Source organism: Thunnus thynnus, chromosome 3 (assembly GCF_963924715.1).
Source record: "Thunnus thynnus chromosome 3, fThuThy2.1, whole genome shotgun sequence".
NCBI lineage: Eukaryota > Metazoa > Chordata > Actinopteri > Scombriformes > Scombridae > Thunnus > Thunnus thynnus.
This window is the reverse complement of record NC_089519.1, coordinates 3,530,748-3,547,536: the sequence shown is the minus strand read 5'-3', so window position 1 is coordinate 3,547,536 and position 16,789 is coordinate 3,530,748. Positions and strand designations below refer to the sequence as shown.

Here is a 16,789-nt window from a genome sequence, read left to right as displayed (position 1 = left end):
TACACTATCTGAGATTGTGTCATTGAAAAGATGCATAAATCTCTGCAGATATACAGTTGGTGTATGTGTGTTTGTTTGTTTTTGAGGGAAGCGAACAACAACTTTGATTTCAAGGTGCATTCAGGCGTCGTGTACTTCAGGTTAGTAACAATAACATCCACACAAACACTGAGGCTGCTTTCACTCCTAACCGTTTCGTCACGGTTCTAACAAACGTTCAGGCTGGTGTGAAAGATCACAATAGAAGTGAAGTCCAATCACAACCACCGCAGAGATGTCTTACATGACTATAAATTCAAAAGATCAAAACCCATCCGCTGATGGTGAACCGTCAAGAAAGCAATCTAAAAACACAAGTCATTTGGTAACCATGGTAACACCTCGGCACTTGAGGACTGGGAATTTCCCAGATCAATCCGAAAGAGAGAAAGAGTTAAAACAGCGGCTTGTGTCTTTTTCTATGTGTGTATTTTGGCAGATCTTCAATAAAACTGAATGAAACCACACAAGTTTCTTCCTACAACACCTTTCAACAACAAGGCAAGTCAAAACGCTTCACGAAGACATTACAGGGCTTTAAAAAAAGAAACAGAACAATAGAACATGAAACAGGAGAATAAAAGTATAATGCATCTACAGTGCAGTGCAAGATATGAATAAACAATCCCAAATGTAATTTAATAAAACGCAGTAACCATCCTGCTGTAATGTGATGGTTTTTGTTCATCCTGTCTGTACCTGATCATCTATTTCTAATGTATGAGCTCCAGTTCCAGTCTTGATTAATTCTCATACTCAGTTTCTTCTTTTGCTTCAGCTTTTTATGAAACCAGAGAAGATAAATAAGTTGATAAGGAGTCGTACACCGCTGCTCGACCTGCTGTCAGTCTCCACAGTTTGTGGTACTGATGATGCCTGTTGACTCCTTTTTAAGTTAATAAAACAGAGCAAAACTAAAAGTAATTAATGTGTCCTTGGTTTGGACCAAATACACCAAACTACAACCTGAAATAACGTTTCACATCATTCAACCGTGTGCAGATGCAGCAGAGCAGTTGCACCAACCTGTAAGTCTCTCCTGAATTATTTGCATGCAGCCTACTTCTTTTATAAAGATTTCCTCTCTCTCGCTCCCTCACCGATCACCTGTTCAAGCAGCACAGCCGTCCTGTCGTAGCAGGGAAACACCTGCCTAACGAGGGGGAGAGAAGAGACCGTATAGATGGCTGCTCTCCCTCCTTCCTCTCGTCTCCTGGAGAGTAATCACACCCGCTGCAGGGACGCGGCGTGGTGTAGCAGAGTTTAGGAACAAAGTGTGTAATTGACATGATACAGTCGTTGCGAGGTGTCCTGTAGTTGAAAACACATTAAGAGTTGTATAACTCTGCCAACCAGACGTTAATAATCAGCAAGTTGACGAGCAAATTCACATACTGGTCATGATTTCTAACAGGAAGTCTTGTTGTCTTTATTAGAGTGTGACCTGAGGTGTTGTTTCTCTGTTTCCTCTCTCTCTCTCTCTCTCTCTCTCTACCTCTCTCTCTCTCTCTCTCTCTCTCTCTCTCTCTCTCTCTCTCTCTCTCTCTCTCTCTCTCTCTCTCTCTCTCTCTCTGGGGCACATGGTACTGATTTTAAACAGTGTTTTCGAACTGTTGAGGAAATGCGTTACCACGGTAGCGCACTGCAGCACGATGCACTGAAAGAATATTAATGAGGTGGATGGTGTGTATGTGTGTCTTTCCAAAAAAAAACATGTTTTATACTTCTGTCTCCCTCCTCATCTAAACCTTTTTAACTGAGAGAAGCTCAGGAGTGTGTGTGTGTGTATGTGTATGTGTATGTGTATGCGTATGTGTGTGTGTGTGTGTGTGTGTGTGTGTACTCTCTAACCCCCAGCAGTAGAGACATGAGGAGCAGACAGGCTGCTGTTTAATAGATTACAAGGGAACATGGCGACCCATCGATCGTCTCCACTACACACACACACACACACACACACACACACACACACACAAACACACACTCTCATGCACACACTCTCCCAGAATTCAGTGGGGTAGGGTTACAGCAGGAGACAAAGCAGAAACACTGCAAAGGACCCTGGAGTGTGTGTGTGTGTGTGTGTGTGTGTGTGTGTGTGTGTGTGTGTTTGCACAAGATTCGATAGAACTTTAGTCAAGGGCAAGATTTGATATTTCAGTTGATATCGGAAAATGGAAATTTAATGGATTGTGTGTGGCAGAAAAATGTGTCAGAGAAATGCTGAGTCATTGTAAGGTCAAGATGTCCTCGATAACTTTAATAGCTGTTTGATTGTTTTATTATCTGTCACCCTGCTGATGCGTCTGCATGGATGTATAATCAGAACTGAAACGATCGGTCGGTTAATCGACTGACGGCGACTATTATGATAGTCGTAAAAATGATGCTCTTTACTTCCTGCTTCTCAAAGGCAGCGTATATCATTTTAGATTGACTGTAGGTTAAACAAACTCTTCAGTATTTTCTGATCATTTTTTTTGACGATTCAACGAGAAAATAAATAGATTCATGAAAATAACGAGTCAGCGGAATCGTTAGTTCCAGCGCTGGATGTAATTCATATCTACCTTCCTCTAATTGAAGACTAATCGTTCCTGTTTTTAGATTTTTATCAGCATCATCCTGCAGTTTTATTAATTAATACTCTTCCAGTTTTCCTCAGTTTGGCAAAATTTCAAGGAAAAGCAAACCCCCCCCCCCACCCCCCCACCCCCCCCGCCCCCCCTCCTCACTTAGCATGCAGCAGGCCTTTGTGTTTTTAATTTCTTCTCTCTCTCCGTCCTCCTAATTACATCCTCCTCCTCTACTTCCATCTGTTTCTGCCTAAACTCCGAGTCTCTGGCTGCTGGTTGGCCGCCGTTTTGCTGTCTGCTCGCCGCCAGACATGCCAGTAGAGCTTTTTGTGTCGTAGCGTGCGGAGTCAAAGCCGGGCCTCCCACAGGTAGCTTTTTGTGAGCAATTTGATGTACATGTTCCTTTTTTTTAAAAAACTGTTGTTCACTTCCTGCCAGACCCGATCATCTCATCTCAGATCAGCAGATATGACGGAGACGCTGCCCTCAATGAGCTCAGATGTTTTCTCACTTCAGTCATCGACTTAAAGCGGAAATCCATAAATTTCTGCTGAACAGTTTCTGTAGATGACGTTTCTGTTTCTGCAGCTGGTGAAGTGTTTGTTTGTTTAAGATGTTGCTGATGCAAGTTTCCTTTACGTCATACAGAAACCAAAGCCTTTAAACGCATCTCTTAACGTGCAAACACAGTAATGACACCAGTATATCTTTAGTGTCGCTCCACGCTACAAAAATAACTTCCACTACTTTCAATCTCTCTTCAGTGAAACAACACGATTCTGTCCCTTCATCACGTATGAAACCTTTAAATCTACTGTTGTAACGTTTAAGGACTAAAGAAACCAGAAAACATTCACAGCTGAGAAGCCGGAACCAGAGAGTTTGGACGTTTTTTTTTTTTCTTAAAATAACACAACTAATTGATTATCAAATAGTCGGTGATGTTTAATAAGTGATCTCTACGCTCCTCAGGACGACGTGAGCCTGTAAATCCATCGCTATGATCCTGTTTAGCTTGTGGATCAACAGTGTAGATAATGAAGAACTGCAGAGACGCTGTGAGGAATAAAGAGCAGCAGCTGCTTGTCCTGAATAGTAAATGGATGATGTCGGTGTGAATGTTACTGCAGAGGGAAGAGAGAAAGACTGAAACAACATAATAAAATCATAAATATATCTCACTGCATTTCATCTAATGGGATAAACGCTGAGGTGTACGTTTCTTATCGCTGTTTTCATTTGAATAAGTAAAGCAGACAGATGCAGATAAGCAGGATCACTGTGATTATTTACAGGATAGTTGATGCTTTTGGATGCTAACTCAGAATATTGCTCATGTAGCACATTAGTCAGCCTTTCTCTAGATGTGAAAGTTCACTCTTGACCTTTTAGAAACAGCAGTTTAACTCAAGGTCAAAGTCTTCATCTGCTGGCGTTTGTTAGGATGAAGGATGAACTGCTCGCTGTTGTGATGTTGTAAAATGCTGCCTCACAGTATTATAAACCACCGTAGCGTGTTTTTGGAGTCTGATAAGCCCTCAAACTCTTGCATCAGTCACTCAAACAGGATTTCCTGGATTGTATATCATCATCTCGTTGGTACCTGAAACAACACTCCTCTACCAACGCAGCCTTGTTGCATTGTGGTTTTTTTGAAGGCAGGGCTGTTTTCGGCCTGAGTGCGCGGCAACAGTCGGAGTGTGACACAGCAAAAAGCGCCTCACAGGAACACGGTTTCCACTGCGACCCCGGGAGAGCAGCTCGTGCCAAGTATAGCTCAGTGTCTCCTGTTCTCTGCTCTCTGTGTCTCTCTGGGCCTCGTAGTTCTTGATCAATGCTGTTGTGGCTTCATCTGTCCATTAACTTGTTTGTCCTGCTACTTATAAGCCGTATAGTTTATCCCGGATCCTATTTTTATATCGGTGTCAATTAATAATTAACAGTGAAATATGTTCTCTGACTCCTTCAGCGTTTGTGTCGCACTGTTCTCACACTCAACGCCGGCCAGCTCGGTGAAATGTGTCTCTGTTTAGACGACAAAATCATTTAATCTGCTCTCGGGGGGGGGGGGGGGGGGAGCGTTCCAGCCGCCCCGCTGACTGTGCATGTTCATGTCTTCATGGCTTTGAGCGGGGACAGGACGAGGGTGTGACAAATCACATTAGTTAATATCGTCACGGTCGAAGTGTGAATGTGATTTTCTTCCCAGTTGGTTAATTTCCAAGTTCTTCTGTAAAGGTTCATCACGGGGTTACAGTTCTCCTCTGCAGTAAGGGTTATTATAAGAAAACGATGATTCAACACCGCCGCCGGCAGCTTCTGTCAGCGTAAAATATCTTAAAGATGAGGTCACCCGGCTGTGTTTGCCACCGTTTCCTAAACCTGTTTGCTCTTTTTTCTTTTTCCAGCTGAAACTTGAAGATCGATCCATCGTCATCAGAGACATCGTGCGAAGGAACAATTCTAACGTAAGTAGAGTCCTCAGTCTGCTTTTCACTTCACCTCTCTCCTTCTAGCTTTCTTTCAACCTGTTGTGCTCTTCGTCAGTCATGTCGCTGTTCAACGCGCCGTTTCATTGGCTGTGTTGGACATGACTGGAATGTTCTTACAGGACGACACTTACGGAGCAGTAGAAGAAGACTCTTTGTTTTAAAGCAGTGCAACGCTTACAAGTACTACCCGAGTGTTTGTGTGGATCAGCGGGATAATGTAATACAGCAGCAGTGATGATGATGATGATGATGATGCTTGAACCTGTGTTTGTTGTATTACAGGACAACCAGTGCGGCATCGTGACCAACATTGACATCGAGTGTGCAGTGAAGCTAGTCGGAACAAATTGTGTACTGTATCCAGTTAACAGCAAAGACCTGCAGCACATCTGGGTAAGAGAGGAGATCACTGTAGTGCTGGATTCAGAGTACACAATATCCAATAATGACCTGAACTTTGGAAATGAAACTCAACTCATCCCCTGTAGCGGTTCCCTGTCGGCATCACACAAGTGGTTAAAGACGGCAAACTGTGACTGATCAGGATCCGATGTGACTCTGAACGTCTGATCTGACGCACAATCCTGCAAGACAAAAACATTTCTGATCTCAACATTACTGCAAATAAATTCAATCCTCTAGATATCACAACTAATACTATTAATTAATTATGTTTAGCAAACAGTAAACATTCTCTAATGCGATTCCAAATGTCTGAGTCAGCGATGAAGATGATAAAAATGCAGCTTTTCATTGCATAGCCTGGTGCGCAGCAGCACAAGGAGAGTGTTTTATTGCATTGTTACAGTATGTTTAGGATAATCTAATGTTTGAGTCATTGTCATTGAAACACACACGTATGTGATTCATTCATGTCATGTTAAAGAATCCCATGAAAAAACCAGAACCAACAATGAAACGATCCCACCAACAAGTATTATTTGCATAGAGAAGAAATAAATTCAGTCACGTCCTTTAGTAGGATTGATTTGAAAACTAGATATTAACTTTGAATAAAATAGTCAGTTAACAGCCTGTAGTGATGTAGAGAGTGTTGAATGTGTAGCTCTGGCAGCTTCGGTGTATCAGAGTTCTTTACATAACAACACTGAGCTGTGATAAAGTCTCTTTCTGATTAATGTGTCTATAGAAGATAAAGACTTCATGTTATCCTGTCGTCACTGTGTTCTCTCCAGTCTTTCATGTACGGCGACTACATTGCCTATGACTTCTGGCTCGGGAAAGTGTATGACCTGACTAATCACATCATCCTCAAGCTCTCCAACGGAGCCAGGTAGAGATTGTGTGTGTGTGTGTGTGTGTGTGTGTGTGTGTGTGTGTGTGTGTGTGTGTGTGTGTGTGTGTGTGTGTGTGTGTGTGTGTGTGTGTGTGTGTGTGTGTGTGTGTAATTACACTGCATATACTGTGACCATGCGGTCTGGGTCTGCATGCTGGCACACATTCATCAACCTGTCGTCTCTCTCACCTCCCTCCAGGTGCTCCATGAGCGTGGAGGACGGTGCCAAGCTTTACGACGTCTGTCCACATGTCAGCGATTCGGTACGTAGCCACGAGCTCTCACCTGTCACCTCGGGTACATTTGCTTTCTTAGTTCTCCGCTGCTGCAAGTTGAGCGGAACAGCTGTCGGTCACATCAACCCTGAAAAAGACAAAAAGAACAAATCAGGCTGCTTTATTTATTCTACTACTATAACCAGGGATTAGTTGTTTATTTGTATCAGCTCTAGTTCTCAGCCCAGTTTGATTATATACATAGTCCTCCCCAATACTTTTTTTTCCTTTTATCACTTCTCTAAATGTGATTTTAGGCTTTACATTTTCATAAAACTCTGTACTTAATAACTAGGAAAGAGAAGTTTTATAGTTTCATTCTCGTCAACATCATGTTCTCAGTTCTCGTATTAAACCCTCGTCACTGTGTTTTTTTTTTTTTCTCAGGGTCTGTTCTTCGACGAGGCGTACGGTTTCTACCCGGGCCAGGTCCTGATCGGCCCAGCCAAAGTCTTCTCTAATGTACAGTGGCTGTCAGGGGTCAAACCTGTGCTCAGCAGGAAGTGCAAGTTCAGGGTGGTGGTAGAAGAGGTAAAATGACACAAATCACACCCGTCTTCTTCTAGTCCTCCTGTCTGTTCTTCATAGCAGAATCAGCAACATTTAGTCATTATATCAGTATCACTGCTACGATGACACAGTATGTATGACTTCAACTGTAGGAGGAGGGTTCTCATTATGTATAACTATGACTGACAAATTGAAAAATTAGGTTAGATGGGTGGAAAGATAGTATAATCACAAACTGAAGAAGCCACTCTGCTCTTATTATAGTTAATAAAAGTACTTTATTGTATATTTTTATGGATTAAGTGTGTGGTCGCCACCATGTCTTCATCTTGCAGTTGCTGGTACGTCAAGCTCTGCAGTACACAGTTATATTGTGATTTATATATCTTAAATCCGCGGTGTCCTTGTGCTTTTCTCAGGTAAAAGTGGTGGAACTGAAGGTGACGTGGATCACCAAGAGCTACTCCCCCAAAGGCTCCGACAGCGTCTATCCACCTCCCTCCACCATCACACAGGAGAATCTCTGCAGGTCAGTCCTACGATCCATCGACAGCGCTTACCTCAGCTCACATACGTACGCCTCTTTCTCGTTGCCCGCCGGTTAACGTCACTCTCCCGGTTGGGTTTTAGGGTGAGGCGTCTGGGCTACTATGACCACACCCAGAGGCAGCTGGGAGAGAGGGCTCTTTATGTCTTCCCTGCCAAGGGGGACGCCACGCGCATCACATGCGAAGGACCCGAGGGTGCCCCCGTCCTGCCGGAAGACCCCGTGGCCAGAAAGGTAAATTACACAGATTTTAATGGTGCTCTTGTATAAAAATAACTATTTCTTTCTCTATTACCTGTTACAGTAACGTGTAAACTGCTCATCCTCAAACTCTCTCTTTGTATGTTTGTGTCTCATGCAGTTGAAAAGAATGTTCAAGAAGGATTTGGGGAAGAAGACGGACAACGCCGACACACAAGGTGCCAAACAACTCACCGCAGAGAAAACGCAGTATTCAGAGGAACTGATAGTGCACCCACACGCTTCCTCTTTAATGTTTGTCACCTCGAACATGAGCAAAGACTCCTGTCGAAGAATTTCACTCACTTATAAATAAAGACGTGTGAATGACGTTAGTTTACTGCAGTAAGGTTATATTTACCGTATAACCTCCACGGTTCGCGTGTCACACCTTTTTATTCTTCCCCTGTTTCCTGTCTCACTACACTGATTCTCTAATATACCAAAAATAATCTTTAAAAAGAAGATAAGAGATGTTTTTAATTGGAGTTGAATCTGTTAACATAAATAATGGCTGAAGATCACATGAACATAAACAAAAGAGAACTATTAGTGATGTGTGATCAGAAAGAATATGAATTATTCATTGAGGGTTTTTTTAACTATCCAAAATTAATTTAATGTTAATAATGCAGACTTTCCCCTCACCATGCACTACTCATGTAATCTTTAAAACACTTCACTGTAATTTATTGTAGTTTTTTTAATGAACTAATTGAAGTTATTGTTTCCTGCTTTAGCTGCTGAAGTCTTCGTCACATTTGCTCCTCAGTCAAAAACATGGTTTCTTTTATCTGCAGGCCATCAGTCAGACTTTTCACAGCGAGACGGGAGAGAGAACATTAATGAACATTAAATCTGAAATGATGAGCATAAAATACATTCTCTCATCTCTATAGTGCTTATTTCCTTTATCATTGTCAGAAAAATGAGCATCATTTTCTGCTTATGTAGCTGCGAACTAAATATCTCCATGCAAAGCAGTGTCAGAATGATTTAACGTTGCTGTGAGACATCAGGCAGTGCTCTCTCAGTACAGAGGGAATAGACTAATTGGAAATTGTGCTGAAGTGCAGCACACTTCAGCACAGAAATATTTTTGTCTGCATGATCCAGAAAAGCAGACGACGACTGCGTCTCTGAGACCAGGACAAAACCAAACCTCAAGTACTCTTTCTGTTTTTATTGATTCACCATGGAGACAAACATGGAGATAAACCTTCTTTTCTTAAGTTACTCTTTATTCTCTCACCAGGCGAGCACAAGTCAGACCAGACAGACTCGTCTCATTCCAACAACAACGGGCCTGTGGTGGCTGTGCAGAACCCCCCTGACCCCCAAAACATCAACGACACCTCTGCTGAACACGGCGAGCAGGACGCTGACGACGAGGCTGCCGAGGACACTGACGATACCAGGTCTGTTGTTTGTCGGTTGGTTTTAAAATTTCAATGGTACGGGCAGATTTGTGTGTACGTACGTGTGTCAGGCACTCGATAACCATTTGGTTTGGAGATGAACACGATTATGATCGGACAATTATCCCCTAGATTAAAATATAGAAACATGTTTTGTCAGTTTGGTGAAGAAGGGCTGATGCTCGGCTTTTAAAAATTACAGTCTGAGCCTGTTCAGACCAAAAAATACCTCTAAAGCTGAATCAGCATCTCTTAAACAAAATGTGAACCTTAAAATGTTCATAAATGTGGTATTTGTGACAGATCTGTCACGCTGCATCTCATTATGTTTTACAGTTGCTTCCTGTGTGTCCTTTTTCTTGAGATGCATTCAGACTACTGTCATGTGTAGTTGAGTAACACCGTCATTATGTCCATTTTTACCACACTTAAGTCTTCATTTCCTAAATTGTTTCTGCATACAGTAGCTGTTAACCTCAATACAAAATGACACAAAGTTTGAGCCTCTGCAATCTATGGGGCTAAAAATCTGTAACATCTGTGTCTGTAACCTGGTTGCAGCTCTCTCACGTCATCGGCGAGCTCCACGGCTTCCTCTCAGAGCGGCGGTCTGGGAACCAACCGCAAGAAGAGCATCCCTCTCTCCATCCGCAACCTGAAGAGGAAGCACAAGAAGAAGAGGACCAAGTTCTCCCGCGAGTTCAAGCCCGGAGACCGGTGGGTTAACAGCAGGGGGGGACACACCGGCACGCAAACACGTCCGTCCTGTTCTGTTCGTGTTTTGTGTCTTTTTCATTTCCAGTATCCTCTACCTGTATTTCTGTCTGACTGTAGATGTAAAACAGTGACTCATCAGACCACCGTGGTGACCTTGTCTCTCAGTAATTGATCCAGTGACTTTTTCCACGTCTGGTTAAGTGTTTTGACATTTGGCAGATCGATGAGGCTGATAGTGTTACATTAACAACCAGTCTGTGCCAGGAGAGCCAGCTGTATGATGCATGAACGTTAACCGGACGTTGTTCATCTCAATAGAGTCCATGTGACAACAGCTATAATCCCCTTTTACAGAACACCTCAAGTCTTGTAATATATGAAATCCCCGTAGAGGAAACCCACAGAGTAGAACATCACTTTACAAAATTTCCCTCTCTCAACAGTCTCTCTACTCACTATTATAAATCCGTACACTCTGGGGGGGCGTGACAGTTGGCCTGAAGTTGTCACATATGGTTGGTTGGTTGCTTCAGTATGTTTGTGATTGTTTGTGTCTCTGGTAAGGTGTAATGTAGGACCTGGGTCTGGTCACAGATTGAACGACTGTCCCTTGTATCTTCTCTCAACGGGAGCCACACATTTTACCCGGACTGCAGTGGTGGTAAAGGACGGACTCTGTGACGCAGGTTGTAGTCGCGTTGTTGGTTTTTCCTTCGCCAGCTTCTCAGACTTCCTGAATCCTCTGATGTTCGGCCAACAGAGGAGTGGGGATTTTGGGAGCTGTGGTATGGTGGTGCGTAGCTGTCTCCTCGTGAGCGGCTGACTTTCCAGAGGTGCGGTACACGATGTAATCCTTTCCACCGTCCTTTTACAGTAGTCACAGCACGCTCTCAGCCTCCTCATTGGCTTGTGGATACCTTGTGTTGCTGGTAACCTGTGTTAACCCAGACTCCATCGCAAAGCCTTGGAAGAGTGCGTTATGAGACATAACTCTCAGAGGCAGCGCTGAGTTGTGCTACTTCAGTGTAGCTTGAGAAATAACCAACTACAAGAAGGTAAGACTTTTTCTCCCAGAAGAATAAGTCTATACCCTCCCGTTCACCAGGGTCTCTCTGTTCTCTGCCTTGTGCTGTGAACATGTGACAGTTCTCCACCAGCTGACTGATGTGTACGGACAGTCGTGGCCACCAGACAGACTGGTGAACCCTCGCCCTACACTTGACAGTACCTCAGTGACCATCGTTGAAGTCCTGGAGGATTTCTTGTCAGGCCCCAGATCTGGTGGAAGGGTGTTTCTCAGGCCACTTAGTCTCGCAGTACTTGGTTAACTTTGCACACGGGGTTTCTGATTCTCTTGAATCACTTTCATTCTTGCTGCTGTTGCAGGGAGCTTTTGAATGACATCATTGTCTTTTTCTGCTTGTGTGAGTGTGTTTCACAGGGGCTCTTGATAATGCATCTGCTGTTATCAAGAGCTTAGCGGGCGCAAACACAACGTAGAACATGAACTTCAACAACCTCAGCCGGAACCTCAGTACTCTTGGAGGGAGCTCATCTAGTGCCTGCAGTGGCACTAGTGGTTTGTGAGCTTTAACATGAACTTTAGTCCCAGGAGAAAGGACAACAGACGTTCACATGCCCACGACAGGCCTCTGGAGATGAACACCATCGGCTTCCAATATGGTCATTATGACAATAATAGCAAAGCTCAGCTATAATCCCCTTCTACAGGACAGATAGGTCTGATGACGCTGCCTCCTACACATTTAGTCGCCCTTCCTGCTGCTCTGGCAGGACGTAGATGTAAAAATCAGACCAATGACATCATCTTTTACCCACTGTTTTAAACAAACAACAATTAGTGTCCCAGGAAATCTGACAACACCGTGTTTGTCCGTCGCTCCAACCTCTATCTTGTTTGTCAAAGGGCTCATCGTGTACAGTGTCGATCTAACAGTGACACTGGAGCCTGACGGCACCCACACACAGAGAGTCTTTCAGACCGCTGATGGTGTCACATCCTCAACCACACACACACATCCTCAGCTTACAAAACACTGCACACATTCTATCTCACTGTTTTTACTACATCAAACACACCAGAACAATCTGCAGAATTTCTCTTCTTTTAGTGACAAATAAAATTGAATTAAAATGGATTTCGCATTAAATGATGTTTTGTGCTGTGTTTTCATGGCTTATTACCAGTTGAACCAGTTGCCTACAAAGTGTAAACATTGTTACATGAATGGTTTCCTATGTGTGTATTAGACAATGTGTTTCAAATTCATTTCTTTTGTTTATATCCTTTTTTTTCTAATATAATCTGAATATTTAAAAAAAAGAAGCCTCAGTTCGAGGCTAGGTTAAATGATTTGTGCACTCAGATGACAGAACAACTATAAAAACATTGTTTCCTGTTTAATTTTCCACTGGTGTGATTTTGATTGATGTCCCAGCAACAGTTTGCTTCCTGAGGCAAAGGAACAAACGATTAAAAAATGATCGCAGGAAGAGTCAGAACAAGAGGAAAGAAAGAATGAAATGCAAGATTGAGTTCCCAACAAGCCACGTGGGGGGGGTGAATGTAGTGGTTGACTGAAGATATTCAGGTATGAGGGAAACTTAGGTAACCAAGATAGAAATATACCAGACCACTGTAATAGAGAAAAGCTCTTTGCTGCCCTCTGAGGCAAATTTGTGATTTTGAGCTTTATGAAAAAAACAAACTTGACGTGTGTGTGTGTGTGTGTGTGTGTGTGTGTGTGTGTGTGTTTTCGTGCAGGGTGGCGGTGGAAGTCGTGTCCACAAAGACCACGGCCGACGTGATGTGGAAGGACGGGCGAGTAGAGAAGGGGATCCGATCGAACGACCTCATCCCCATCCAGCACCTGGACAGCCACGAGTTTTGTCCCGGGGACTTTGTAGTAGACAAACGACGTGAGGAATATCACTTGATTTAGATTTGTTTTGTATTATTTCACTTTGTTCCGTTTCACTTCTTCAGACCGGGGGAAGACGCAGTGTGTGTGTGACAGATTTCTGTCCCTGCGGACTGTGATGAGGTGTTTTTTTATTTAGGCCACTCAGCAACCTAGCACCAACAGTATCTAGGTCATTTGCTGAAACTAAGCCAAGTTTGCTTTAGTCTGTACAAATGGACTGAAAATACAGGGATTTACTTTAAGGTTGTGATGTTTCAGCCGACTAAAAGTTTCTATTTTTTGCTATAAATCTTTACATTTACAGGTTTCTGGTGTTTTTGTATTTTGTGTTTTGCTCTCTAATCTGTGTATGTGTGTGTGTGTTTGTGTGCTCGCTTCAGCCCAAGCCCTCCAGGACCCAGGGGTGTACGGTGTGATCCAGTCTGGCGATCACAAGGGCAGAACATGTGTTGTTAAGTGGATCAAACTCAACTCAACCAGTGACGATGTGGAGGTCAGTCAGGAAAACAAGAGAACAATGAAGTGTGTGAAAGAGAGGGAAAAATTCAAAATAAGACAGTAGTATTATATAGGGAGGAGGGGGGGGGGGCTTCACTGCAAGTGGGAAGAGCAGTTTTGGTAACCATAGCAACTTGACTACACTCATAATATTCATACATGGTTAGCAGATTTCATGTAGCGATACCTGCTCGAAATATAATGAGCCTGGTGATCGTTTTAATCCAGGTTATCGGTATGGAGGAGGACGTCAGCGTTTACGACATCTCGGATCATCCAGACTTCCACTTCCGCACCACAGACATCGTCATCAGAATATGGAACTCGGAGAACGGACAGAACGACTGTGAAAATGAGGTGAGAACAATTTTTAAATGTTTTTCTCCTACATTAAGGCCCAGCAAAGAGGATTTTCCTCTGCCTCACCTGTATTATGTGTCACATATGATATTTTGCTCCGCTAGTGGTGGAGTGTAAGTTAGTTCATGATGTCTGTCCAACACTTGGAGCAACATTTCTTGACCAGATTGGCATGAAATTTAGTACTGAACTACTATATCAGTGGTCCCCAAAGGACGATTCCTGCAGGTTTTGGATGACTTGAATTGTCCATTAATACATAGTTAATACAAAAGTGTAATGGTTAGATTTATAGGGAATATAAGGAAAGGCAGTAACACTAGGAATCATGCAAAGTTTTGTTTAGGATCTTCTCTTCATCCAACAGTATGGTACTGTGGTGTAAATAGAGAAACATTGCAGCTTTTGTTGTTTTGGTCTCGTTTTTATGAAATAATCTCAAACATCGTATGAGGGAGTGAGTTGTTGGTTGTTGTTCTGCCCACAGACGTCGGTAGGTCAGGTATCCAGGGTGGATGTGAGCAGCAAAGTGGAGGTGGTGTGGGCGGACAACTCCATGACTATCGTCCTGCCACAGGTAAAAGCTTTTCTTGATGAAACAACCTCATTTTTGACATCAGAAGTGAGAAACTGTTGAGTAATTTGCAAGCATTCGGAGCTGAAAAGCGGCTGATAATCATTTTCTAATCACACACAGCACCTTTACAACGTGGAGTCTGAGATCGAGGAGACCGACTACGACTCGGTGGAGGAGACGAGCAGCGTCCTGTCCACCGAGGAGTGGGAGGATGAGAGCGACAGCTGGGAGACGGACAACGGCGTCACCACTGAGGACGACAGCCACATCAACAACGCAGATGTCACCGACACGGCGACCCCGACCCCCACGCCCACCGGTTCCGCCATGTTCATTATCCCCCCTCAGGAGGGCAGCAAAGCCGGGGTCACCAGCCCCTCTAAAGCGGTCCCCGGAGAGGAGGGGGAAGCGTCTGTGGCTGTGGCGAGCCCTGCTGCTGGAGGAGGTGGGGAGCAGAGCTTTTGCAATATTTATAATATTGTTCATTTCACTTACTGTTGTGTGTTAATAAAACATTACAGAATTCTCCAGCCGTCTGTCTCTTTAGGCTGCAACGTTTTATTTATATAGAACCATTTACATGTGGGATATAGTCGAGTTAGAGCTGGAATATTGTTGTCAGAACAGATTTGTGGTGAAACTCTGGACCATCCAGACAACAACATGATCTCCTGGAGATTCTTCGTTTGTTAAGTTATTGTTGTCATGCTTCACTGTGATTGGCTCAGCTGTTTCTGGGTTTATTATATTTATTAATCACCACAATGATCTATATTCACCTTCATGCAGCCCTTTTGTACTTTGCATCGCTGCATATACATGAACCAAAATAGCAGTTGCTCTTGGAGACGCCCACACAGGATCTTTGCTCGTGCAATTAAATAGAAAAAAAGTAGAAATTATGAAGTAATTATTGGAGTAATATGTGTGGCTTTGGATGTACATGTGTGTGTTTTAAATGAACTGGAGCTTGCTATGGTCTATCATTGTCTTCAGAGGTAGTATTCATTTAGCTTGACATGCGAAGCGGGTGAACATTTTCTGTTGTTCAGACTGGTTTACATGTAAACTTCCTTGTCTTTTTGCTCAGGAACCACTCCAGGAGGAGCTGTCAACGGAGCGGAGAAGCCCTGTAAAGACGGCGCCTCTCGAGGCTTCAGGGAGTTGAAAGAGGCCCTGAAGATCCTGGAGAGCCTGAAGAACATGACCGTGGAGCAGCTCTGGACCGGCGGCTCTCCGACCTCCCCGACCTCCGCAGAACCAGCTTCCACAACTCACGTAGCAAGTTCGGTGACACCCACAGCCCCTGAGAAACCGACGAAGGAGAAACGCTTCCTGGACGACATCAAGAAGCTCCAGGAGAACCTGAGGAAGACGCTGGATAACGTGGCCATCGTGGAGGAGGAGAAGATGGAGGCTGTGGTGGAAGCGGGGGGGAGTACAGGAGCGGGGACGGAGGTATGTGTTTAAATAAATCCACAACATCGCATCAGACTTTTCTGTCAGTGAATTCTGCGTTACATCTTGAGACATTGTTACATTGATTGTGTCCGTTACCGTTCAGACCGAGAGAGTCGGAGAGGAAAAGCCTCAGCAAGAGCCGCAGACACCGGTGGGTGGACAAGAATGGCCCAGTGAGTTTCTCAGCGACACACCTGTACTCTGCCAACAGAGCGGTGGCAAACCCGGCGTCACCTTTACCAGTGCCAAGGGAGAAGTGTTCTCTGTGCTGGAATGGGCACCAGGTGAGAAATGAGGATGTGTGTTTAATTCTTTCCTTCAGTATCTATGAAGATTGTCAATCATCCAGGTGTTTATGCAAGGAGGGTTGACTCAAGGGCAACTGGACTTTGGTTGTAGACACTTTCACCTCTCATCCAAGTCTTCAATTCTGATTGGTGGGGAGTCCCAGGTATTAAACCTCTGTAGGGTCATTGATACCACTTGGTTCCTTAGTGCTCCTGGCTGTTGTAATGATGTCGTTAAGAGTCGTCGGAGTCACTTGAGGCCAAATGTCTCTTCCTTCCTCCATTTGTTTCATCTCTCTTTCTTTCTCATCCTCTGTTTATCTATTTTTCTTTCTTTGAACCTTCCATGTGTTTTTCCTCCCTCCACCATATTCTCCTTCTTGAAAGTCTTCGGTGATCTACTTGATATCTACTAGATAGTTTTCTTGAACACTCCGACACCAAACAGAATTCTATATGTCTTCAGTCCTGTGACTGACGGCAGCTGCCTCCCGTTTCCATCCTGTAATCAAATTTGTCTGTCACAGACTCGCACATCCTTCAACGCGAT

General features: G+C 43.8%; 1 protein-coding gene across 2 annotated transcripts in view; it reads left to right on the top strand.

The window, feature by feature from the left end:
- The window catches only part of ube2o (ubiquitin-conjugating enzyme E2O), a 39,099-nt gene that overhangs the window by 15,473 nt on the left and 6,837 nt on the right, over positions 1-16,789 (top strand). For both annotated transcript variants that reach the window (XM_067581029.1, XM_067581028.1), the window contains exons 2-18: positions 5,024-5,083; positions 5,390-5,500; positions 6,304-6,401; positions 6,604-6,667; positions 7,067-7,210; positions 7,609-7,718; positions 7,820-7,970; positions 8,098-8,155; positions 9,232-9,394; positions 9,956-10,111; positions 12,897-13,051; positions 13,437-13,549; positions 13,783-13,911; positions 14,402-14,491; positions 14,612-14,936; positions 15,582-15,949; positions 16,056-16,236. In XM_067581029.1, coding sequence (XP_067437130.1) covers positions 5,024-5,083; positions 5,390-5,500; positions 6,304-6,401; positions 6,604-6,667; positions 7,067-7,210; positions 7,609-7,718; positions 7,820-7,970; positions 8,098-8,155; positions 9,232-9,394; positions 9,956-10,111; positions 12,897-13,051; positions 13,437-13,549; positions 13,783-13,911; positions 14,402-14,491; positions 14,612-14,936; positions 15,582-15,949; positions 16,056-16,236 — 2,476 coding nt within the window. The remainder of the gene's footprint in view (positions 1-5,023; positions 5,084-5,389; positions 5,501-6,303; positions 6,402-6,603; positions 6,668-7,066; positions 7,211-7,608; positions 7,719-7,819; positions 7,971-8,097; positions 8,156-9,231; positions 9,395-9,955; positions 10,112-12,896; positions 13,052-13,436; positions 13,550-13,782; positions 13,912-14,401; positions 14,492-14,611; positions 14,937-15,581; positions 15,950-16,055; positions 16,237-16,789) is intronic.